General features: G+C 42.6%; 1 protein-coding gene across 1 annotated transcript in view; it reads left to right on the forward strand.

Annotated features, from left to right (window-relative positions):
• C18H16orf78 (chromosome 18 C16orf78 homolog) overlaps positions 1–19,359 on the forward strand; it is a 23,924-nt gene extending 4,565 nt beyond the window's left edge. The window contains exons 3-5 of the mRNA XM_002826400.4: positions 296–419; positions 16,370–16,625; positions 19,077–19,359. Of these exons, the coding sequence (XP_002826446.1) occupies positions 296–419; positions 16,370–16,625; positions 19,077–19,224 (528 nt within the window). The 3' untranslated portion in view covers positions 19,225–19,359. The remainder of the gene's footprint in view (positions 1–295; positions 420–16,369; positions 16,626–19,076) is intronic.
• The last annotated feature ends 8,101 nt before the right edge of the window (positions 19,360–27,460 follow it).

Here is a 27,460-nt window from a genome sequence, read left to right on the forward strand (position 1 = left end):
GCTAACAGGGCAGACCCACCCAGACCTAATGGCCTCCGAGGGCCTGTGTTTCCAAGGCCCCCAGGGACCCCTCCAATATATGGTGGGGAGAAGAGGGAGGCTTTGGTGAGCAAGCACCCATGGGCAGACCCTGCCCCTCCGACCTCTCCCGGGGCCCAGGGAAGCTCTCTCCTTGGTTGCCTTTGCCTGCCTTTCGGCAAACCCTTGAAATCGCTGTTTGTTTGCTTGGGATGGAGCGGGAAGGGTGAGCCAGGTCCTGTAACTGGGGTGTGACTTCTCACCTGCTCCCTCCAAGGCCATAGGAAAGAGATTCAGGAAGGACGCTGCCTCCTACCAAAGGCTCTATGGAGTGGAGCAAAAGGGGAAACGCCTCAGCATGGTCCCTGGCAGCTACATCAAGGATGGCCCCAAGAAATCTGGTAAGGGAAAAACCTTGGCCCCAGCCGCCAGAATCCTCCTCCATAATCTCCTCCTCTAGAAGAAACCGAAAGCTCACACCATTTTTAGAGCAGTGGCGTCCACGTCAATCCAACCATTGTGCACACAGGAGTCAGAAGCCCGCATGGAGGCTCGGTAGAGACCACTCCTGGGGTCGCTTTTGGCAAGCAGGGTGTGACGTGAACAGGTGGCAAGTGTCTGTCAAGGCCGTGCCCACTCCCGAGTGTTCCCTTCTCAGGAAACCAGCCTCATGTGTCCAGGTTCCTGAAGCTATTTTGGTGACATCAACTTCATGAGTTACAAATCATCTAATTAATTTAGATACTGTGACAATATCAACTAGAGAAGGTACCACTCCTGCTGGCCTGAAACTTGCCAGGGGTTGCTCACCTCTAGGAAGGGATGAGCTTAGGCTGTGCCAGATCCCCAATTTCAAAGACTGCCTGGATCCTGACCCTGGTTCTACCACTTTATAAGGAGCTCAGAGTTGTATAATCCTGGACAACTTATTCCATCTCTGCAGTCTGGTTTTTCATCTATAAAATGGGACAATAATAATACCTGCCTCATAGTATGGTTGTGAGGTTTAAGCAAGATGATGCATGAAAAGTAATTAGCCTGACCAAGAGGAGGTGCTGAATAAATATTAGTGGTTTTTTTCTAAGTAAAAATTTTGCCAAAATTTCAGGTGGTCTTTAATGTGGTGTTGGAAAAACAGATACATTTGTTACATCTGGCCCCTTGGGACAAAGGTGTAGGGTAAAAAAAAAATGTGGAAGGGATTCCAATTAGCCCAGGAGAAAAGTGCTCAGGAGCCTTCAAGCAGAGGCTGTCAATTCTCATATATAAAATTGCCCCCATTGTGCCCAACAACAGCAACAAAATCTTTTTTTCCCCTTTTCATTTAATATACCAAAGCCATTGTGACCAAAATGCAGTCACTTCCCTTTAAGATTTAAATGCAGTCGACTTTCAGTGCAGTTTAGGATCCTAGATTAAATCCTAGAATAGCACTTTAGGGGCATTACTGGTGAAATCTGAAAAAGTTCTATAATGTACAAAAAAATGTTGATTTCTTAGTCTTGACAAACATGCCGTGGACGTAAGATGTTCACATTAAGGGAAAATGGATGAAGGATATACAGGAATCCTCCTTATTTTCTTTGCAACATTTCTGTAAATCCATATGTGATGGTTAATATTGAGTGTCAACTTGATTGGATTGAAGAATGCAAAGTATTGTTCCTGGGTGTGTCTGTGAGGGTGTTGCCAAAGCAGATTAACATTTGAGTCAGTGGACTGGGAGAGGCAGACCCACCCTCAACCTGAGTGGGCACCATCTAATCAGCTGCCAGCACAGCTAGAATAAAGCAGGCAGAAGTTGGAAGAATCAGACTTGCTGAGTCCTCTGGCCTTCATCTTTCTCCTGTGCTGGATGCTTCCTGCCCTTGAATATCAGACTCCAAGTTCTTCAGCTTTTGGACACTTGAATCTACATCAGTGGTTTGCCAGGGACTCTCGGGCTTTTGGCCACAGACTGAAGGCTGCACTGTCGGCTTCCCTACTTTTGAGGTTTTGGGACGTGGACTGGCTTCCTTGCTCCTCAGCTTGCAGATGGCCTACTGTGGGACTTCACCTTGTGATCGTGTGAGTCAATACTCCTTAATAAACTCCCCTTCATATGTACATCTATCCTATTAGTTCTGACCCTCGATGGGATCTTGACTAATACACCGCAATTATTCTAAAATATTTAAGGTTTATTTAAAAAATAAACTAGGTTGCCTTATGCCTTATGGGAAGCCCCATACCTTCCCCAAATTTTTTGTGACTACCAGTGTAATGTCCGGCTCCAAAATCCTGGTCCTGTTGGGCCTTGGAGCTTCTGTAAATCTTGCTTCCAGTGGCTGCTATCTTGTCTCTTTGATTTCTCCTGAAACCTCTCACATGAAGTCATTGTGTGTAAATACATTCTACTGAAGGCTTGGGGTCAACAGAGGGAAAGAATTACGTCACAGAATTATACAGCAAACAAATTAGAGATTGATTATTAGACTCCCTTGTTCTTCAAAGTCCTTTATCCCCTGCCACCAGGAAATTTTTCCCTAGCTACATGTCTTTGCAGGAAGTAGCCCCCTGATGTTTTTCTCAACTCAGACTGGGTAAGGTGAGGCAAACCAGGAGTTCAGGCCACCAAATTTAAGGAAGCACTCACTCTCAGATGCGAATCATGCACTTGTGTGAGTCTGAGAGTGAATACCTCCTTAAATTTTGCACCCTGGGCACCTTGCTTTCCTCACCCAAGTCCTGGTACTGCTCAGTTCTCCCTCTTCCTATCTCTTTCCTCTTCTCTTTCCTCCCTCCTCTTCCTTCTCCACCTAACACTTTCCTATTGGCTTTTTACTTGAAGAGAACCATGTTTCATTTGTCTTGTTTCACACTCAAAGTAGTCTATTAAGACATTTTCTTAAACAATTCACTCCCTAAAAGAAACCCATACCAGCTGATTAAATAATTATTTACATCTCACTGCACAAGGATGCCAGCAGGTCAGGTTGACTTGACACCCATTTGGTTCCCTGCAGTTCCCTTCTTTTCACCATTCAAGTCGAATCCACTCTACTGGAGAATGAAGAAGCCTTGTCTCTCCTGACGTAATAAGACCAATGGCCAGTGGGTGGTGTGGTTTCAAATGGGCCAGCCCAAGTGCAAAAGGTGCTCAGAGGCATCTAGGAACAGTCTGGGCCTCAAGATGTGGCACCCAGGACCTAGTCAGGGCTGAGCCTGGGCACAGTAAGGAGAGCCTCTTGTGTAGACTAAATGAATGGGTATGATCTGAATTGGCAGACAAATTCAAAACAAAGCAGCCCCTAGGAAGGGCCTAGAGATAGTCCCATACACCATGCCCAAGGTTAGCTTGGGTCACCATAATCAAAGCACATCCCGATTGCATTACATTACATGCACCCTCCCAGGAAATGGTACTATCTCAATGTGGAAGTTGGATGTCAGAGTCTTTCCTACCACTTCTGCCTCACTCTCCCTTCATGACCAGTTACTGGGTCCTGTAGCTTCTGCCTCCTTAATATCTTTAATCTCTTTCTCTTCTCCATTTCCACAGCCAGTATCTCAGCTTAACCATGATCCTCATCCACTATAAGAATCACCAATTGCTTTCAACTTCTATGACTGCCACACTGGCCTTCCTCAGTTATTTATGTCTTTATATTTAAAGTGAGTTTTGGATCTGGCAATGTGGCTCATGCTTGTAATCTCAGAACTTTCGGAGGCCAAGGCAAGAGAATCACTTGAGGCCAGAAGTTTGAGAACAGCCTAGGCAACATAGTGAGACCCCCATCTCTACAAATAAATAAATACATAGTTTCTTCATTACACCCCTAAAATAAATTAATAAAGCTCCAGTAACTGATTCTACAGCAATGCAGCCCTATGAACTGACTGACAAATAATTCAGAATAATGCTCTTAAAGACATTCACTGAGCTACAAGGAAACAAACAACTAAATGAAATAGGAAAACAATACTTGGACAAAATGAATTCAGCAATGGAATAGAAACCATTTTTTAAAAACCAAAAAAGGCTAGGCACGGTGGCTCACGCCTGTAATACCAGCACTTTGGGAGGCTAAGGCAGGCGGATCACCTGAGGTAGAGAGTTCGAGACCAGCCTGAACAACGTGGAGAAACCCCATCTCTACTAAAAATACAAAGTTAGCTCGTTGTGGTGGTGTGTGCCTGTAATCCCAGCTACTCAGGAGGCTGAGGCAGGAGAATCACTTGAACCCGGGAGGCAGAGGTTGCAGTGAGCTGAGATAGCGCCATTGCACTCCAGCCTGGGCAACAAGAGCAAAACTCCATCAAAAAAAAAAAAAAAAAAAAGCCAAAAACTAATTCCTGGAGCTGAAGAACAAGATGTCTGAATTGAAAAACTCAATAGAGCACTTCAATGGCAGACTCAATCCAACAGAAGAATCAGTGAATTTAAAGACATGTCATTTGAAATTATTCAGTCTGAGGAGTAAAAAAAAGGAATGAAAAATAATAAAGAAAGCCAACAGACTTATGGTACACTAGGAAGTGAAACAATACATATTATGGGAGTCTAAGAAGGAGAATAGAGTAATAAAATGTATTGAAAGAAATAATGGCTGCAAAGTTCCCAAATTTGAGGAAAGAGGTGTACATTAGGATTCATAAGGTCCAATCATTCCCAAACAGATTGAACACAGAAAGGTCTGTACCAAGACATATTATAGCTAAATTGTCAAAAGTCAAAGACAATGAAAGAATTTTGAAAGCAGCAGAAGAAAAGCTGCTTGTCATATACAAGGAAACCCCCACAAGACTATGAGTAGACTTCTCAGCAGAAACCTTGCACATCAGGAGAGAATGGAATGAATATTTAAAATATTGAAAGAAAACAACTGCCAACCAAGGATACTATACCTGATAAAGCTGTCTTTTAGAAATAAGAGGAAAGGATTTTCCCAAACAAAGAGTGAGAGTTTTCATCACCATTGAACTTGCCTTATAAGAAATCATAAAGTGACTTCCTCAAGCTGAAATAAAAGGACACTAATTAACAATGTAAAACACATGAAGGTATAAAATTAACTAGTAAAGATACATATATAGTAAAATTTCAAATTTTCTAATATCATAGTGGTGATGTATGAATGACTTTCAACTCTAGTATAAAATCTAAAAAACAAATGTATTAAAATTAACTATAACTATAATAATTTGTTAGTGGATACACAATACAAAATATATGTATATTGTTTTATCAATAGCCTAAAATGGCACGTGGAGTGTAAAAGTATAGTTTTTGTATATGATCTAAGTTAAGTTGTTACCAGTTTAAAATAGAATGTTATAACTATAAAATGTTTTATGGCTGGGCACAGTGGCTCATGCCTGTAATCCCAACACTTTGGGAGGCCAAGTGGGTGGATCACGAGGTCAGGACCAGCCTGGCCAATATGGTGAAACCTCATCTCTACTAATAATACAAAATCTAACCAGATGTGGTGGCATGCGCCTCAGCTACTCGGGAGGCTGAGGCAGGAGAATTACTTGAACCTGGGAGGCAGAAGTTGCAGTGAGCCGAGATCATGCCATTGCACTCCAGCCTGGGTGACAGAGTGAGACTCCATCTCAAAAAAAAAAAAAATGTTTTGTACAAGCCTTATAGTAACCACAAAAAACAAACCTGTAGTAAATACATAAAAGAAAAATACATAAAAACATACTGCTCCAAAAAAATCATTAAATCACAAAAGAAGACATCAAGAGAGAAAAAAAGAAACAAACAAACTACAAAGCAGTCAAAAAACAATGACCAAAATGACAGTAAGTTTTTACCTATTAATAATTACTGTAAATATAAATGGATTAAATGCTCCAGTTGAAAGACATAGACGGGCTGAATGAATTTAATAAAAACAAGATCCAACTATACGCTGCCCATGAGAGACTCACTTTAGCTTTAAGGACACACACAGCCTGAAAGAGAAGGAATTGGAAAAGATATTCCATGCAAATGGTAACCCAAGGAGAGCATCAGTGGCTATACTTATATCAAATTTTAAGTTAGAAACTGCCACAAGAAAAAAAGAAGCTTGTCATATAACAAGAGATTGATTCATCAAGAAGACATAACAATTGAAATATTTATTCACTCAACATCAGAGTACCTAAATATATAAAAAAAAATTAACAGAACTGAAAGGAGAAATAAACAGCAATACAATAATAGTAGGGGACTTTAACACTTCACTCTCAACAATGGGTAGGTCATGCAGGCAGAAAATTAATAAGGAAAACAGCAGATTTGAACAAAACTATAGACCAAATGGACCTAACATATGTTTACACATTCCATCAAAATACACATTCTTCTCAAATGTACGTAGAATAGTCTCCAGAAGTGATCATATGTTGGACCACAAGTCATTTTTTTTTTTTAAGCGCAGCGGTACATGTGCAGATTTGTTACATAGGTAAATTCGTGTCATGGGGGTTTGTTGTAGAGATTATTTCATCACCCAGGTGTTAAACCTAGTACCCATTAGTTATTTTTCCTGATCGTCTTCCTCCTCCCACCCTCCACCCTCAGGTGGGCCCCAGTTTCCTTTGTTCCCCTCTATGTGGCCATGTGTTCTCATCATTTGGCTTCCACTTATTAATGAGAACGTGCAGTCTTCGGCTTTCTGTTTCTGCATCAGTTTGCTAAGGATAATGGCCTCCTGCTCCATCCATGTTCTTGCGAAGAATATGGTCTTGTTCTTTTTATGGCTGCATAGTATTCCATGGTGTATATGTACAATATTTTCTTTATTCAGCCTAACATCAATGGGCATTTAAGTTGATTCCATGTTTTGCTTTTGTGAATAATGCTGCAGTGAACATACGTGTGCATGTGTCTTTATGGTAAAATGATTTCTATTCCCTTGGGTATATACCTAGTAATGGGATTGCTGGGTTGAATGATAGTTCTACTTTTAGTTCTTTGAGGAATCACCACACTGCTTTCCACAATGGTTGAACCAATTTACACTCTGATCAGCAGTGCATAAGTGTTCCCTTTTCTCCACAACCTCACCAGCATCTGTTATTTTTTGACTTTTTAATAATAGCCATTCTGACTGGTGTGAGATGGTATCTCATTGTGGTTTTGATTTGCATTTCTCTAATGGTCAGTGATATTGAGGATTTTTTTTCCATATGCTTGTTGGCTGCATGTATGTATGTCTTCTTTTGAAAAATGTCTTTTCATGTCCTTTGCCCTCTTTTGTTGTTGTTGTTGTTTTTTCTTTCTTGTAAGTTTGTTTAAGTTCTTTATAGGTGCTGGATATTAGACCTTTGTCAGATGCATAGTTTGAATTTTTTTCTTCTATTCTGTAGGTTGTCTGTTAATTCTGTTGATAGTTTCTTCTCTTGCGCAGATTTGGTTTGTCAGCATTTTGTTGAGGCTTTTTGCATTAATGTTCAAGAAACTGGCCTGACATTTTCTTTTTTTGTTGTGTCCCTGCCGTGTTTTGGTATCAGCATGATGCAGACCTCACAGAATGAGTTAGGGAGGAGTCCCTCCTCCTCAATTTTTTGGAATAGTTTTAGTAGGAATGGTACCAGCTCTTCTTTGTACATCTTGTAGAATTTGGCTGTGAATCTGTCTGGTCCTGGGCTTTTTTTGTTGCTGTTGTTGTTGGTAGGTTAATTACTGATTCAATTTTGGAGCTCATTATTAGTCTGTTCAGGGATTCAGTTTCTTCCTTGTTCAGTTCAGTCTTGAGAGGGTGTATGTGTCCAGTAATTTATCCATTTTTTCTAGCTTATGTACAGAGAGATTTTCATAATATTCTCTGATGATTATTTGTATTTCTGTGGGGTCAGTAGTAAAATCTCCTTTGTAGTTTTTAATTATGTTTATTTGGATCCTGTCTCTTTTCTTCTTTATTAATCTAGCTAGCAGTCTATCTGTTTTATTAATTCTTTCAAAAAACCAGGCCAGCTGTGGTGGCTCACACCTGTAATCCCAGGAATTTGGGAGGCTGAGATGGGCAGATGCCTTGAGCCTAGGAGTTCAAGACCAGCCTGGGCAACATAGTGAGATCCTGTCTCTATTAAGAAAAAAAATTTTTTTTTAAAAACCCATAACTCCTGGATTCCTTGATCTTGTAAATGTTTTTTGTGTATGTGTCTCAATCTCCTTCAGTTTAGCTCTGATTTTGGTTATTTCTTGTTTTCTGCTAGTTTTGGGGTTGGTTTGCTCTTGGTTCACTAGTTCTTTTAGTTGTAATGTTAGGTTGGTAAATTGAGATTTCTCTAACTTTTTGATGTGAGTGATCAGTGATATAAATTTCCCTCTGAACACTGCCTTAGCTGTGTCCCAGAGATTCTGGTATATTGTATCTTTATTTTCACTTGTTTCAAATAACTTCTTGATTTCTGCCTTAATTTCATTATTTACCCAAAAGTCATTCAGGAGCAGGCTATTTAATTTCCATGAAATCTTATGGGGTTTTTCTTCCTAACACAAGGTCTCACTTTGTTATCCAGGCTGGGGTGCAGTGGCAGGATCATGGCTCACTACAGCCTCGACCTCCCATGCTCAAGCAATCCTCCCACGTCAGGCCCTCAAGTAGCTGGGATTACAGGTGCACGCCAACATGGCCAGCTAATTTTTGTATTTTTTTGTAGAGACGAGGTTTTGACATGTTATCCAGGCTGGTCTTAAACTCCTGAGCTCAAGCGATGTGCCCAACTTGGACTCCCAAAGTACTGGAATTATAGCATACCCCTTGTGCCCAGCAAAATTGTATGGTTTTGAGTGATTTTCTTGGTCTTGATTTCTAATTTTATTGCACTGCACAAAACACATCTTAACAAATTCAAGAGGACTAGAATTATATTAACTATCTTTTCTTACCACAAAGGTATAAAACAAAAAATCAATAACAGAAAAATTAGAAAATCTAAAAATATGTGGAAATTAACACGTATCTTCACATGCGTTTCTAACTTGTTCCGTCTATTCTTTGCTTTCTCTTTCTTCTTTTCCTGCCCTATTTTAGACCAAATATTGTTTATGATTCCATTTCATCTCCTTCATTAGCTTCCTAGTTATAACTCTTTGTTGCAGCCCGGTTCAGTGGCTCACGCCTGTAATCCTAGCACTTTGGGAGACGGAGGTGGGTGGATCACTTGAGGTTAGGAGTTCGAGACCAGCTTGGCCAACATGGCAAAACCCCATCTCTACTAAAAATACAAAAATTAGCCAGGCATAGTGGCGCATGCCTGTAGTCCCAGCTACAGGAGGCTGAGGCAGGAGAATCACTTGAACCCAGGAGGCGGAGGTTGCAGTGAGCCAAGGTCGTGACATTGTACTCCAGCCTGGGCAACAGAGCAAGACTCCATCTCAAAAAAAAAAAAAAAATACAAAAATTAGCCAAGCGTGGTGACGCACACCTGTAATCCCAGCTACTCAGGAGGCTGAGGCAAGAGAATCACTTGGACCTGGGAAGCGGAAGTTGCAGTGAGCCAAGATTGCACCACCGCACTCCAGCCTGGGCGACAGGCCGAGACTCTGTATTAAAAAAGAAAAACATTTTAGTGATTCTGTTACAGTGTGTAGTATACCTCTTTAAACTAGCACAGTCTATCTTCATTTTATGTAAAGCATAAGAGCCTTACGAGAGTATACTTCCATTTCTCCTCTCCCCTTCTACATGCTGTTGTTGCCACACATTATATTTTTCCATATTATAAACCCCGTAAGTGTTATGATTTTTGCCCCAAGCAATTATGTTTTCAAGAGACTTTTGTGTTTACTCACACATTTAACATTTCCAGTGCTCTTCATTGGATCCAGATTTCTGTGTGGAATAATTTTCCTTCTACCTGAAGATTTTCCTTTAACGTATCTTGTGGTGTGGCTTTGTTGGTAATAAATTCATATAGCTTTTGTATATCCAGAAAGGTCTTTATTTCACTTTTGTTTCTCAGAGACACTTTTGCTGAGTGTAGAATTTTCTATTGTTATCATTTCTTCTTCCAATACTTTAAAGGTTGCTCTACTGTCCTCTAGCTTGTTTGCAATGGGAAGCTGGCTCTCTTCCTAATTTTTGTTCCTCTGTAATGTATCTTTTTCCTCTGGCTTCTAAGATTTTCTTTTAAGAAAGGAGCTTATGATGTGCCTTAGTGTCCTTTGCTTAATGTTTCTTGGGTTTGTATTTGGGGTTTGTTGAAATTCTTGGTTTACAGTTTTCATCAAATTTGACAAATTTTTGGACATTATTTCTTCACAAATTTATTTCATTTCTCCATTCTCTCCCCTCTCTTTCAGGCACCCCAATTACATATATTTAAAGTCCCAAAATTCATCTTGTGTTTTTCTTCATCTTTCAGTCTTTTCTCTTTGTCTTTCATCTCGTATAGTTTCTTGTGCTATACCTTCAAGTCCACTAATCTTTTCTTCTCCAATACCTAATCTTCTGTTAATCCCATCCAATATAATTTTTATTTCAAATATTGTTATTTTCATCTCGAGAACTTCGATTTGGGTCATTTTAATCTTGTGTGTCTCTTCTTAATGTGACCCTGCCTTGGAGGGCATAACAAGAGTATGTCATACTAGCTGTTGCCATGTTCTTGTCTACCAATTCTTTCACTGGAGTACTTTCTTTTCCGGCTTGTGCTGACTAGTCTTCAGCTGAGAGGAATCTTTGCATAACTTTGCAGTTCTTGGTGCAGCTTTTTCCTCTTGTTCTAGCTCTTATGGTTTAGCCTAAATTATCTGGTTTCTCTCCCCAGCTCAAGGGGACTGCTAGGCTCTGCCTTTGCCTAGGCTTCCCCGCAACCCCGTGCTGCAACTTGGAAGCATCTTCCAAATGAAAGCTGGGGCAATCATGAGGCTCCCCTCATTTCTTTCCTCTCACTCAAGGATCACTGCCCTGTGTTGTGTGTTGTCCAATGTCTTAAAACCACTATTTCATATGACATGCCCAGTTTTTATTGCTTAAGGTGGAAGGATAAATCGAATCCCTGCTACCCCATCTTGGCTGAAGGCAGAAGTCTCAGATTGGCCTTTCCAAAACATAAACCTTATTGAGTGCAGTAGCAAGTCACTGAAAAGTTTTACGAAGGAAATTACCAAGTCGAATTTAAATTTTAGAAAGGTTGCTCTGGCTATGAGCCAGGAAAAGATCTTGGGAAAACAACTGTAACACCTTGCCAAAGTAAATCTTGGCAAAGTCTGAGTAGTAGACTGGAAAGGCAATTCCCTCCCTGGGCACCTATGTCCAGAATATTGTGTAGATGCCAGGCCAAGGATACATTCCTAATGCACAGGGCTAGAAGGCCATACCCCCTTTTGTCTCCACGAGCACAGAGGGAACTTCTGGTGTCCCAAACATGGCTCACTAGAAATATAACCTATCTCTTCAGCCACAAACCCAGGAATGTGGGTCAATTTTGTCCAAAAGAGTGGCCAGGACAGGCTTCCAGAAAAAGGCTCTGACAATGTGGGCTCATGTCCTCGGTTACCACTAATAATCTGTGGCATCTTGAGCACATTACCTAATCCCTCTGATCCTCAATGTTCTCCTTTGTCAAATGGATATGATGTGGTTGTGAGACTAAAGTGCCCTCACTGCCAGAAAGCCCTTGAACACTGCCTGGTATGTGAGTCACTCAACACATGTTAGCTAATCTGTGTAATTGTTATTACTTTTTATATTGCTATCGCTCTTTCCTTCATGAGACCCACCTTGCATGGAAGAGGATCAGATGTTTCAGGAAAGGTGATTGCCCTTTCTCCAAGGAATTTCCTTATTTGTGTCAAAGAGAATGTGCAGCTCATGATCCTCCCAGAGCATAGCGCCAATTTCCTCCACGCACAAGCAGGGACTGCTGAGGCCACCTGACCTTATCACTGTGTCAAGGACCAGCTACCATGCCAGAGCACCATGTACCATAAAGAGTCCTAATTCAGCCACTAACTCATTGTGACACCTTGGGCATGTCACACCCACACCTCAGGCCACTGTCTCTGCATTTATGTAATTGCGGGAGGTCTAGACACATTTCCACTAGGAATATCCTGATAAAATTCCCAAACTTTGTGATGAAATCTTACAAGCTTACAGACAGAATAATTTACTTACAAGGGGAAAAAAATCAGCCTGCCATCAACCTGGAAGTGGAATAGCACATATGCATTACTAAGAGTAAAGACCCCCATAATACTGACCCCAACTCACATAAGTCACTATCAAATGAATGACTTATATTTGTAGATTCAGAAATATTTAGGGATTTTTATCAGCCATACATTCCTTCATCTGCAGAAAATTCTCTAGGAGAGACTAGAAACAACATATTAGGAAGCAATTTAAAATAAAAATCTGGATACACATTTAAAACCAGGTGAGATAGAAAAGTTTATGACAAAAGGAAAAGCAAAGAAACAACAAGGAAGTGCAAGGAGATGAGTTAGAATTGAGGCTAAAAGAAACGCATAGAGTAAAAGAGGGATCTTTTTAAATGTTAAAGAGAATAAGTAATAACCATAAACCTACATGCATCAAAAAATGTAGTAGATAAATAGTAGGTAAATAAATAAAGCAAAACATTTAGAAATGCAGGGAGAACCCGTTAAACATACAGTTATAGTGGTACATTTTATTTTGACTTTTAAGTTCTAGGAGTACATGTGCAGGTTTCTTACATGGGTAAATTCTGTGTCGCTGATGCCTGGTGTATAGATGATCCTGTCACCCAAGTAGTGAGCATATGATATGGTTTGACTGTGTCCCCACCCAAACCTCATCCTGAACTGTAGTTCCCACAATTCCCAAGTGTTGTGGGAGAAACTGGTGGGAGGTAATTGAGTCATGGGGGCGGGTGTTTCCCATGCTGTTCTCATGATAGTGAATAAGTCTCTTGAGATCTGATGGTTTTATAAATGGGAGTTTGCCTGCACAAGTTATTCTTACCTGCTGCCATGTAAGATGTCCCTTGCTCTTCTGCCATGATTGTGAGGCCTCCCCAGCCATGTGGAACTGTGAGTCAATTAAACCTCTTTCCTTTATAAATTACCCAGTCTTGGGTACATCTTTATTAGCAGCATGAGAATAGACTAATACAGCATAGTAACCCGATAGGTAGCCTTCCAACCCACATCTCCCTCCCATTCTCCCCACTATGGGGGTAAATTTTAATACATCTCCTTCAGAACCAAATAGAAGATCGTATAGACAATAACAGAAAATACATAGAAGAATGTAACAATGCAGTTAACAAACTGTAGCTTTACATCTGAATAGAGAACATGTATTTTTATATATCCAAACAATATTTACAAAAATCACCTGTGTGCTTTGTCATAAAAAAATTAACATTCAAAAAAGTAAAGATTTTAGGGCTACCTACATCATCCTAAACCAACAATTAGAAATAAACCTCAACTTTAAAAATTGGAAATTAAAAAACACACATCCAAATTACCCTTGTATCAAAGAAAATAACTAATGAAATAAGCCTGTTTCATGCCAAAACCTATGAGACGTAGGCAAAATATATGCTCAGAAGAAAATTTACAGTAAAAACTAAAAGTAAGAATTCTTTATAAAACACATAATAAAAGAAATTGCCAACACTTTTATTAATTTAATAAGTAGAAGAAAGAATTACTATGAAAAAGAGAAAATTGATATATTAAATACTGGCTGGAATTAATGAATAATATCAAGATCAAAATTTGTTAAAAGGCTATATAAAGCTAGCTTTTTGAAAAAGCAATTGACATGAAAGCAATTGCTATGAAGTAATCATAAGCCTTGTTAAAAAGAAGAGTAAAAATACACAAGATTTTATATGAGAAAGGATGCAAATAAAATAAAAGAATTGTAATAGAACACTATACCTCTATACAATACATTTTAAAACCTAAAGGAAATGGATGATTTTCTATTATACAATATATTATCAAAATTGGTACAATAAAGAGCAGAAAAATTGAATAGGGCAATTTCTGCAGTGAAGGTTGAAAAATAATTAACATTTTCCCACTAAAAAATGGCACTAAGACAAATGGTTTCATGCAAGGTTTTAACATTTAAAGAGCAAATAATTCTAATGTTACTTCAACTATTACAGACTGTATAAAATATAGACATTTCTGCATTAATTTAAAAAGCTATTAAATTAATGCAGAACTTTAATATTAAAAGTTATACCAAAAAAGTTGGCCAATCTCACAATAATATAAATGCGAAAATCTAAAAATTTTTAGCAAACATACTCAGTGTATGAAAATACATCAAATGTACAATGTCTGAAATGAATTCCACCATGAACAAGTGGGCTTTATTATAGCAGGTGAGAAGTGGTTCATTATCAGGATATCTAAGAACACAATTTATTGCATCAATATATTAAAGGAAAAAATGTGATTATATCAGTTGATGGCAAAAAATAAAGCAATGAATAGAATCAAGCAATTATCACCAGTAAAAACTCTATGTTAACCAGGGATAAAACCACTGAAATATTATAAAACATGTATCCCAAATAGGGGCAAATATCATTCTAAATGATGCAATGCCCAAATTACTTAAAATCAGGAACAAAATGAGGCATAATCCCTATCATCATTGTTGGCAGTGTTTTAGAGGGTCTGTCAAATGTAATATGTATTAAAAATAATATATAATTTTGATAAATATTGGAGAAATGATACATTCATTTTTCCCCAATATGATTGTATGTCTGCAAAACTCATGAAATTCTAGTTAAAAAGTAATAAAATTTACTGTGGTTGCTGGTATACTAGACAAATATAGTTTTTTGTTTGCTTGTTTGTTTGTTTGTTTTTGAGACAGGGTCTTGCTCTGTCACCCAGGCTACAGTGCAGTGGTGTGATCATAGCTCACCACAGCCTTGACCTCCTGGGCTCAAGCAATCCTCCCACCTCAGCCTCCCAAGTAGCTAGGATGACAGTCATGTGCCACTCCACCCCTAATTTTTTTTTTTGGGGTAGAGATGGAGCTTCATTTTGTTAGTCTTGAACTCCTGGCCTCAATCCATGTTGCCAGGCTGCTCTTGAACTCATGGGCTCAAATGGTCCACCTGCCTCACCTCTCAAAGTGCTGGGATTATAGACATGAGCCAGCATGCCCAGCTGACAAATATAGTATTTAAAAAACAGTAGACTTTTCTCTATACACTTGTCATGCCAGTTAGAAATGGCAATGAGTAAAGAATATTCCATCCTCCTGAGTAAAAATACATAAAACACTTAGAAGGAAATTTAGCAAGAAAAAAACATTAAGATGTCCAAGCTCTAGTTCAACCTTCAGGCTGGCCACATGGGACCCAGGACGGATTTGAATGTGGCTCAACATAAATTTGTAAACTTTCTTAAAAGATCATGACTTTTTTGGGGGGATTTTTTTTTTCTCATCAGCTATCATTAGTGTTAGTGGATTTTAGGTGTGGCCCAATAAAATTCTTCTTCTTCCAATGTGGCCCAGGGAAGCCAAAATATTGGGCACCCCTGCAAGTCCAACAACATTTTGTTTGGTACAAACCCCATATTTGGGTCACATCAGACACTCACCATTTCATTTCGTGTATTTGTGCCTTCACACTTTCTGTTCCTCTGCCTGCGATCCTTTCCTTCCTTTTCTAACTGATCAACGATTCGCCCTTTTAAACCCAGCTCAAAGTTTTTCTCTTCTGATACCTTCCCTGGGATATCAGAAGATATCCTCTAGGCTACCTCCTCTAGGCTCATTCCACTTAGGGGAACTCCTGCTGGGGAGGATGCAGAGAACAGATTGAAAGAAGCAGAAAGGGGGAAGGAGGGAAAGGAAGGGAGTTGGAACAGGGCAGGGAGAAAGGAGGGAGGGGTAAAAGGATTGAACAAATAAAGAAGGAGAACCTGGGCTAGGCACGGTGGCTCATGCCTGTAATCCCAGCACTTTGGGAGGCTGAGGCAGGTGGACCATTTGAGCCCAGGAGTTCAAGACCAGCCTGAGCAACATGGCAAAACCCTAGCTCTACAAAAATATAAAAATTTATCAGGAGTGGAGGCATGTGCCTATAGGCCCAGCTACTTGGGAGGGTGAAGCAGGAGGATCGCTTGAGCCTGTGAGATAGAGGCTGCAGTGAGGTATGACTGTGCCACTGTGTCCAGCCTGGGCCACAGAGTGAGGACACTCAGTCTCAAAAAAAGAAAGGGGAGAAGGGGTATAGAGTACCTGTGGAAGCCATGAAAAGACCTCATATCTCAGAACAGATATTGTTTGAAGTCCATGCATTCCTCCAGCTTTCATCTCCTTCCTGCCTACCCCACATCTCACGTCTCCCCCGGTCTAACTCTTTGATGGCATCTGTCCAACTTCAGATACAGACATCAAGGATGCAATCGACCCGGAGTCCACTCAGCGGCCAAACCCATTCCGTCGACAAAGCATTGTCTTAGATCCCATGTTACAGGAGGGTACCTTTAGCAGCCGGAGGACAACCTTCCTAAGAGACTGGTCCAACAAGATGCCTGACACGGCTTATGAACGCAAGCTAAAGAGCCTCATGGAGAAAAGCACCGAACCTAAGATGGAAACCATGAGGATGTTGAAGCCAGAGGAGGTGCTGAGCTGCCGGTGAGAGCTGCCAACCCCTGGGCAGAAGGGGTGGGGTCCTGGAACAGGCTTTGCTCACTCCTGTCCCTGGCTTAAACACCTTGGCTTAGCCTGAAGATCTAGGAGTAGTGGCTTGGCGTGGCTGAGCTCTGCCCTTTGGTCCCAAAGGACTGCTCCAGGGCTCAAGCCAGTGGGTTTCCAGCAGCTCACCTGCTGGTAGACCATCCCCTGAATGGGAATGTCGTTTAGTGCTGCCACTTTGATGCCACACCTTTCAACAACCCTCCCAATATTTCCGTTTGTTTCAATATTACTCACAAAGGAAAGAATGTGGCTTTGTCTTAATAGGAAGATTTCCCTACGATCCTTTGCACTGTGGGGTTGAGTTGCTGGTGATGGTAGCCACCATCCTCAGTGACCTACCTGCTGCATGTTTGGACTTTTAGACTGTCAAAGGGATCATGAACAAAGTGTGAAACCATTTGATATTTACTGCTCTTCCCAAAGAGTCTCCCTTCTCACTTGCTCTCTGTCCTGTTTATCAGGGCTCTCTGGTTTTCAGCAATGGAGCCCAGAATCCCCCATCAAAAAACAAGCATCCCTCTCCCTAGCCCAGTGTTTTCCTTTACTGTGAAGTTGTAACTGACAAAGTTCGGAAACTTTAGCAAATAAGGAAACAAAACAACAGAGTAATGTAGTTGTCATCATCCTTGTAAGGTTGACATCAGTAAACTCATCTATAGGTTTAAGATGGCCTCAAATGTCTGGCAAGCTAATAACTCCATCACAAAGTCCTGCTCTGCTCACTGACTGGCAGAAGGATGGATGAGTAGAATGGTTAACTGGCTTCAAGATGAACAGGGAGAGATCTCAGCAGACTGCCTTTGCTGGCTGGTTCCATGGGTGGATGACTTTGGCCCTGGCTTTCAGATGGGCCATGTGGTTCTAATTGACTCTGGGTAACAGACAGCCTACCCGGATTCCATGGTGGGGGAAAAGAGATTTGGACAGGACTCCTGCCCTCCTAAGAGAGGGAAAGAATATTTGAAGAGATAGCATATGAAGCCATTCAAAAAACATCCAAGAAAAGAATGAAGTGGTTCAGAGTGGGATTTATTATTATTATTGAGACAGCCTCTCTCTGTTGCCCAAGCTGGAGTGCAGTGATGCGATCTCGGCTCACTGCAACCTCCACCTCCCATGTTCAAGCCACTCTCGTGCCTCAGCCTCCTGAGTAGCTGGAATTATAGGCATGCACCACCACACCCAGATAATGTTTGTATTTTTAGTAGAGATGGGGTTTTGCCATGTTTCCCAGGCTGGTCTTGAACTCCTATTCTCAAGTGGTTCACCTTTCTTGGCCTCCCAAAGTGCTAGATTACAGATGTGAGCCACAGCACTTGGATGAGATCTTAATGAGTGTCCCCATATACATATGCATGAGACCCTCAGAGGCTAGGCTGATCAGGGAAAAAGTAGTCCAAGCGTGGGGATTGATGAGGGGGTCTGAGCTGGCCATAAGAACAGGTAGGCTCTGGGAAGATCTTAAAGAACAGTGGCCATTCCTAACAGGCAGAAAATCACGTTATATCAACACACAGCTCCTCTCCCATAGTCTGTGGCAAAGTAAGCAACCAGCAGACAGCCTGAGTAGGGGGCCTACACCCTATACTAAAGCTGGGACCAAGGTCAGAGTTGCTGGTAGAATAAGGAGCTCTCTGGATCACACAGTACAAATGGGATTGGTCCCATTCTTCAGTATCAAAATTATGGGGCTCTAGCTAATATTTTAAATCAATGGTCTGATTTTTAAATTGTGTGGATATTATTAAAAACAAATGCTCACCACTATGCCTGAAACTTTGCTCAGCGATTATTTCCACTGTCTGTATCTTTCCTGGCCTGTGACCTCTCTCAGTGTATGTGCGCATGACATTGACAAATCACGTAACAATTCACATTCTGTCTTTTCTCCCCACTTGGTATTGTCACAGCCATGTGGCACCATCTTCTTCCTAATGCCATTCTAACTATGGCCTTTTAATTAAGATCCTTGACATGAGGTAGTCCATTATCAGATTGACAATTTCTCTGTTGGTAGATTTACTCATTTTCCTGTTGTTGACAATCCCCAAATGAACATCTTTTATTTATATAGCTTTTCTTTCCATTGACTTCTCTTCTTGGGATACATTGAGGACCTGAGTGGGGTTACTGAGTCAAAGATAATGAATATTTTTTCTTTGGAGGCAACTGACTACCAAAAGAGTTACACCAATGCAAACTCCCACCGCCTTTGTGGGATGTCTCACTGTCTTATAAAGTCTCTATCAGCTCCACGGATGACTGGGAGAGCCAGCCCCTTGCAGAGCACCCACACTTACTGCTGCTTAAATCTAAGCTCTTTTCAATAAAGTTAGAAGCTGCTGTGACTCCACCTTCAACTGACCTCTTTTGCCTTCTCTTGAACAGATATCTGAGGTTATCCAAGGAGAACATTCGGACCTTGCTCAAGTTGTGCAAGGATGCAGGAATGAATGTGGATATCCACCCCCACATGGTCGAAGGGGACATAGACGCTAAAAAGGTGTTCACTGGAATACCCAGCGTGGCCCTCTAAATAGCTCCTCTCACCGCCACCTTCAGGCTCCTTCTGTCATGGGACCCTTCACCTCCAGATGCCATCCTCTGGCACACTACAAGTGGTCCTTCCAACTTAGTGCATCCCTTTAGAAAGTAAGCAATCAGAAAACAAGCCTCGGCTGTGTGATCATTGTGCTTCTGTAAGACTGGTCCTTGACATCCAAGTCAGAACCAGCTTAGGAGAAACTGTGGTTTTTCTCCTGACCAAAAGAAGAATCCTTAGAAAGGGCTTCTTAGGAAGGAAGTCTTAGGAGTGTGGAAAAAAAAAAAAAAAAAGGGAGTCCAGGGTCCTCAGAGGGACATTAGAAAGGACAAAGTGTAAAAGGGCTGGTTGAGAACACACACACATGCCCCACGCCCATGGCACGACTTGGCTTTGTGGGGACCTGGCTTCCTTGTGTGCAGAGTGGGGGACTGATTGGGGCAGTGAGAGAGGGAAATGCTATCAACATATGGAGGCAAGGAAGGAGACCTTTGTGTGCTTACCACCACAGACCCCAAAAGGAGACCTGAAACCTTTCAGAGCTGGTAGGTGCCTCAATATCAGCAAGTCCAGGACCTTATTCATTTGAATAGAAGAAGCCACAGAGGGCAAGAAACTTGCTCAGAGTTACATAGATGAGAAATGGCAGGGTTGAGATGAAAACAGTATCTTCCCCAAGTCTCCTGCCCTGTTCTCTTGCATGACTGTGGCCAATCCTGCGGGAATTTTTTGAGACACAGCCTTCCCATCTGGGTATGCTGGCCAACCAAGGTCACAAACTCAGGCCCTTCCAGTCCCTGCAAGTGTTTCAAGCAAATCTGAATCCCACGTGTCCTACTTAATAGCTGTGTGACTTTAGGAAAGTTACTTTACCTTTCTGTGCCTCTGTTTCCTTGCCTGTAGAATGGGGTTAATGACAGTATGTGCTGAGCAGGGGTGCTGTGAAGAGCACATGAGAGCTTGCATGTGAAGCAGAGAGCACAGTCAGTGACAGCTGAGAACTCCATACAAATGTGGGCTGTTTCGTAGTTCACTGAGGTAGACGAGGAGCTGATTTTCCAGCCGCTGCTTTTCTGAGAGGGATCCCCAAAACTAGGCACGTCAATCCCCATGGAAGCTGCTAATACCAAATCCACATCTGCTCACGGCAGACCTAAACATCTAATGATCTCTGGGCCTCCAAGAGCTAGGACACACCCCAGAGAGACTCAGGTACAGAATCTCCGCTGGGCAGCCACTACTCCAGTCAGTCTTGTGAGCAGGTTTTACTCCCTGACTCCGTATACTAAAATAGTAGGGATTTTCCTTCCATGTACTTTTAAATTTCCATATCCTACCCTGAGGTTCTAAAGTAATCCCTTGAAGGTAAGTAGCTCTCTCCACTGAAAGTCATTGCCACTGGGGCTCAGAGAGAGGCCCTAGAGGCTGCCAGACCCACCCTCCCCTACCCCACGCCAGCCCACCCTGGGGTTGCAGTCACCACTAAGGAATACAACACCCCTCCAAGGAGCAGGCAGGCCAGAGAAGTATGAGCCCATGTAGCTTGCCTAAAGTCACACACCTACTAAGTAGGAAACTTGGGATCCAGCAAGCGATGTTTAGACAGAACTACAGTGAGACCCAAGCCAGAATCCAAGGAAACAGCTGCAAAGGGTTAAGCGATACTACCTCTCTCCAGCAAATACTGGTCCCTTGGGTAGAAATGGTGCTTCAAAAAGGGGAAAGGAAACAAATTTTCTGAGCATCACAAGTGTCAGGCACTTCGTCAATATTACCTCAACCAAAATCAAATCTGAAAGCATCCTGAGAGGCCTTCACTTCAGTACCACAGACTCGGCAGCCAGAGAGAGAACCGCCAACCTCTATCCTGCATTGAGGGCCCTAGCCTTCACTGCCTGGTAAATATTCACATTCAGGCAGGACTAGTGATGAGGAACAAATTAAACAAGAGATAAAATGGCCCTAAAAAATTAAATGTCAGGTATATTAACCACAGCGATGTAATATGACAGTGACCATTTAGCCATTTCATCTTCAGACTTGTTTTTTCCACAGTTTTCTGTGATACAATTCAGTTTGATTATCTCTGCAGTATCCTTAGTGTGTCTCTTTTAAAAATGCAATAGCCGGCCTGGCGCAGTGGCTCACGCCTGTAATCCCAGCACTTTGGGAGGCCGAGGCGGGTGGATCACAAGGTGAGGAGATCGAGACCATCCTGGCTAACACGGTGAAACCCCATTTCTACTAAAAATACAAAAAATTATCCAGGCATGGTGGCGGGCTCTTGTAGTCCCAGCTACTCAGGAGGCTGAGGCAGGAGAATGGCATGAACCCAGGAGGCGGAGCTTGCAGTGAGCTGAGATAGCGCCACTGCACTCCAGCCTGGAAGACAGAGCGAGACTCCACCTCAAAAAAAAAAAAAGAAAAAAGAAAAAAAATGCAATAACCAAAAATGGACCCAGAATAAGGCATGAAGCCAGTGGCTGGATTCCTTTCTTGTAATAAGGACTGACTTCAAGATGACATGTAGATTTTATGTATTCATTTTTCTCCTCCACCAGCTGTATTACATGGCTGATGTACTATACTTCCCCTGTGGTCCACTAAGACCCCTGGATCATTTCCTGAAGAGCTGGAGTCATACATCAGTTCCATTCCTCCACAACTCACTAGAAGCCCCAATGTGAAAAAGGTATTCAGAAAAAAAGGGAAGCCCAGCGCTTCTGATGTCACAGAGAAGCTGAGGGAGAGGCCAGCATTTTGGCCTTAATCAGGAGCTCTCCTCACTGTGTTGTGCTTGGTAGTAGCAGGAGGATGTGTGTAATCCCAAATGCTGCATCCACTCTCAGCTTCTCCAAATCCACCCAGGGCTCACATTGTCCCTGATTTTTCACAGGTTTCGATTCATGTGCAGTTGGAGAAACAGGGCAGACCTTGAGCTCCTCTAGTCCATTGGCCTCCAATCATATTCCTCAATCCTGACACTCAGCCATTACATAGTTACTAAGCACCCACTTATGGGTGTGTCATCCCTGCCCCTATGGGAGTCCTACCCACATGGGGTTTATAGTCCTGAAGACAGAGGAATAACAAGCTATGATGAGTGAGGTGAAGGGAATCAAATGTCCTCAAAGAACACGGGGAGGAGGCCCTTCACCATGGGCTGGGAGCAGCCGATGATGGAAAAGCTTCTCGAAGGAGGGGATGTCTAATGTAACACTTTTATGGATAAATAGGAGTTTCCAAGATCTTTGTATAGGAGGAAAGAGCAGACAAAGGGAACAGAATGTACAAAGGTTCAGAGGCCAGAGACAGCGTGGCATGGCAGGAAACCTACAGGTAGGTCAGTCTGAATGGAGCGGACGATTAACAGGAAGCACAGTGGCAGGAGATAATATGCTCAAAGGGTTTGCAAGCTTCACACCAAAGGCTCCCCTCACCCCTGAAGGTTATTGTTATTCATTTGTTATTCATTCATTTAGCAAATATTTATTGAACACCTACGATGTGCCAGAAACTGTTATAACTACTAAGGACTCAGCAGGGAATCAAAGCATTCCTTTGATTTGAGCTTACATTCTAGTTGGGGACACAAATAATATGCACTTCAGCAAAAGGCTTTTTTTGCAAGTAATGACAAAGATTTTAGCAAGTAATGAGAAAATAAAAATGGTAGAATGCAAGAAAAGTGACTGGGAGGAGGGTAGGAGAGGATGGCTTTAGCCAGTGTGGTCAGGCCAGGCCTCCTGGAGGAAGTGATTGGGTTGGCACCTGAAAGATGAGAAGGAGCCACCATGAGCAGACCTGAAGGGACAGCTGCAGCAGAGGGGATGGCAAAAGCCAAGGCATGTTCATAGGACTTGAAGGAAGGTCAGTGTGGTGGAAGCAGAGTGAACAAAGGAGAGAGTTGGGAGAACTGATCAAGTCAGGCCTTGGAGGCTATGGTCCTGAGTTTGGAGATCATTCTAGCTGCAACAGAAAATCATGTTGGAGGGCAATAAGTGCAGGAGAGGCCCCTCTGGCTTCTGAGAGGAGAAAATATTCTGTGAGAAAGAAAGAGAAAGCCTGGAGATGATTATGGAGGTATATCAGTCAGCTACAGCTGTGTAACAAATAACCTCCAAAATATAGTTTAAAACAACACAAATTCTCATGATTCCACTAGTCAATTGAGCATCTCTGCTGATCTTGGTTGGCCAGGCTTAGCTGAGCTAGGCTGGAATTACACATCTGCAGTCAGCTAGTGGATTAACTGGGTCTGGCTGGTCTAGTGTGGCCTTGTCTGGGCTGGCCGGCCTCTGTTCCATGCAGATCTTCCTCTAACTAGCTAGCCTGGGCTTGTGCTCATGGTGGCAGTGTTCCAAGAAGTGCACAAGGTCTCTTGAGTACTAGGCTCAGAAATGGCACACAATCACTCTCACCTCACTCTAGTCTTCAGTGCCCAACACAAATCCCAAGGTCAGCACAAATTCAAGGATGGAGAATTAACCTGTACCTACAGAGGGAAAGAGTTTCAAATAACTTGGATGCAGGGAGTAGTCCGAGACTGTGGGCAATTCTGCAATCAGCCTACCTCAAGAGGCTAGTGTGCAGTTCAAGAAAGAGAAGGTTGGAGGCTTAAAGTAGGATGGCCATGATAGAAGCAAATTATTGAGAATATATTTTGGAAGTAGAGCTGAAAGAATTTGTCACCAGGTTGGGTGTGAACAAGAGGGAGAAGACTCAGGAATGATCCTTGAGCCGTCCTTTGGCCTGAGTGACTGTTGGGTGTGCCATAAAATGCAGAGGGAAAGAGCAAAAGAGAGAAAGGCATGAGTCGGGATTTGGGTTAGAATTGGTTAGATGGGAGATGCTGCCAGTATCCATGATGTTCCAGGGGTCATGAGGAACCACTAATGGGTTTGGAGCAGGAAATGATGTGGTGAAGGACAGATTGGAGAAGCAAGCCCAGAGACAGGGTACATTTGCTTCTCAGAGCTGCTAGAATGAAGTACAACTGGGTGGCTTAACACAACAGATTACTTCTTCTTCTTTTTTCTTTTTTTTTTTTTTTTTTTTTTTTTTTTGAGATAAGGTCTCACGCTGTCGCCCAGGCTGGAGTGCAGTGGCATGATCACGGCTCACTGCAGCCTTGACTTCCTGGATTTATGCAATCCTCCAACCTCAGCCTCCCAAGTAGCTGGTACTACAGGCATGTACCATCACACCCAGCTATTTTTTGTAGAGACAGGGTTTCACCATGTTGCCCAGGTTGGTCTCAAACCCCTGGACTCAAGCAATCCTCCAGCTCTGGCCTCCCAAAGTGCTGGGATTACAGATGTGAGTCACCACACCCAGCCCAGGCATTTTTCTCACAGTTCTGGAGAGTAGAAGTCCGAAGTCCAAAATCCAGGTGTTGGCAGGACTATGCTCCCTCCAAAACCTCTGGGGGAGAGTCTTCCTTATCTCTTTAGCTTCTTGCAGCCACAAGCATTCCTTGGCTTGTGGCAGCACAACTGCAGTCTCTGCCCCCATCTTCACAGGGCCCTCTTCTCCATGTGCCTCTGTCTCTTTTTAAGGGCACCAGTCCTATTACATTAGAGCCCACTCTATTAACATGATTATATCTGTAAAGTCCCTGTTTCCAAATAAGATTATTCCCAGGTATCAGGGGATAGAACTTCTACATATCATTTGGAAGAACACAACCAACCCATAGTACAGAGACCAAAGGTGGAGTCAGAGGCCCAGAGACGGATGGAGTATCCCCCTGTGATTCCCCTGAGTTCATGGTAGAGTTGCTGCTGGAACCCACACACTTAATGCTCTCCTCGACCTGTCCCCACAGCCACACCTTGCTGCCCATCTGTGCCCAGTGAAAGTGCCAGAGCTTGAGCCCCAGGCTGATGGCCCTGGGAGGCAGGCCCATCCCACTGCCCCTCCAGTGGTACATTCAGAGCTAGGCCTGGGGAGCTTCTCCCTCTGCAACCCCAAGGCCCCTGTTTGGAGACCTGTACGTCAACACAAAAACCCTGTTCATGAAGTAACGTTAGCAGGAGGTCTAGCCCAGCCCCAGCTGAGCTGAATGCCACATCCTCAAGAGATTGCTTGGTGCCTCCAGAACCTCCAAGGAGGAACTGCTGTGGGGAGCCCACCTCTCAGACGCCAGATGCACCTGTAGCGCCAGACTGAAGGCTTTTCTGGGGTTCAGCATGAACTGGAAAAGGGAAAGGAAATGAAAGCAGAGAAGAGACCTTGTCCCACTCAAAACAGCTGAGGCTACATGGCTCCCTCTGTGGGTGCAGAGTGCTTTATTCTTGGACTTCATAAGCACAAGAAGCCTTAAATTCATGTTCCTGACATCCTGGCCAGGCGAGCCCACAGTGAGTCCTAAGATTCACAGGTCGCATTGAGAAAGGAATTTTTATCAGACAACCCCAAGCCAGCGTCCATCAGCAGACAGCACCACCTGCAGCACACTCTAAACGGGTGTTTTACAGACTCTGAAATTGCCTCATGAATAGTATAATTCTATTGCACTCCCTAAAACAGTTACCACCAGATACAGAAACAGACAAACACATATACCAGGAACAGATTCACATGTGTACTATTCCCTGGTTTATGGCAAAGGTGACACTGCAATGCAGTGGAGAAATGATGGTCTTTCCAATAAATCAGGCTGGTCAATTAAATATCCATATGGAAAAAATATTGACCCTCTGCTTCCCACCATATGCAAAAATCAGTTCCAGATGGATGCAGATTGTGGAAGTTTTTAGAAGAATGGCAGATGACAATCTCCATGACCTTGGGGTAGGCAAAAAGATTTTGAACACAACACAACAAGCTCCAATAATAAAAGAAAAATGTAATAAATTGTATTATATTAGAATTCAGAATTTCTGGCCAGGTGCAGCGACTCACACTTATAATCCCAGCACTTTAGGAGATTGAAATAGAAGGAAAACTTGAGGCCAGGAGTTCAAGACCTGCCTGGGCAACATAGTAAGACCTATCTATACAAAAGAAAACTTTATTTAATTAGCCAGGGATGGTGGTGGATGCCTGTAGTCCCAGCTACTCAGGAGGCTGAGGTGGGAGGATCACTTGAGCCCAGGAGGTTAAGGCTGCAGTGAGCCATGATCATGCCACTGCACTCCAGCCTAGACAACAGAGCAAGACCCTGTCTCAAGAAAAGAAAAGAATTTCTACTTATCTAAGACATCACTAAGAGAGTGAAAAGGCCAGCAACACAAGCAAGAGAAGATATTTCTTCTGACAACATATCTGACAAAGGACTCCTATCGAGGCGATATATTTTTAACTCCTATATATTGGTAAGAAAAAGGCAGGTCACTCAGTGGAAAAAATAGGCAAAAGTCTTCTATTAGTATAGAAACTTCACAAAAGAAGATAGCCAAGTGACTAATAAACATAAAAAATGTCATTAATCATCAGGATATGCAAGTTATAAAACACGATGCAGAAGCACTATGCACACACTAGAATGGCTGAAGACTGGCAATGGCAAAGCCCATTGGTGAGAATCTGGAGCAATCAGAACTCTCACACTCTTGCCATTGCCCCTGCAGGTTGGCACAACCACTTAGGAAAACTGAGAGCATCCAGTAAAGTTGAATATACTCTCCTCTATGGTCTGGTATTTCCTATGCATACATGCTGAACAGAACTGCATGCACATGTGCACCAATAGATGTAAGCACCAATGGACGTGTGCACCAATAGACGTGTGCACCAATGAACATGTGCGCCAATAGATGTGTGTGCCAATGGACATGTGCGCCAGTAGACGTGTGCATCAATAGACATGTGCACCAATGGACGTGTGCGCCAATGGACGTGTGCGCCAATGAACGTGTGCACCAATAGACGTGTGCACTAATGGACATGTGCGCCAATGGACGTATGAACCAATGGATGTATGCACCAATGGACATGTGCACCAATGGACGTGTGCACTAATAGACGTGTGCACCAATGGACGTGTGCACCGGTTGACGTGTGCACCAACGGACATGTGTGCCGATAGACGTGTGCACCAGCAGACGTGTGCACCAACAGACGTGTGCATCAACGGATGCGTGCACCAATAGACAAATGCACCAATGGATGTGTGCACCAATGGACGTGTGCACCAATAGACGTGTGCACCAATGGACGTGTGTGCCAATGGACGTGTGCGCCAATGGACGTGTGCACCAAAGACGTGTGCGCCAATGGATGTGTG

This window comes from Pongo abelii, chromosome 18 (genome assembly GCF_028885655.2).
Source record: "Pongo abelii isolate AG06213 chromosome 18, NHGRI_mPonAbe1-v2.0_pri, whole genome shotgun sequence".
NCBI classification, from domain to species: domain Eukaryota; kingdom Metazoa; phylum Chordata; class Mammalia; order Primates; family Hominidae; genus Pongo; species Pongo abelii.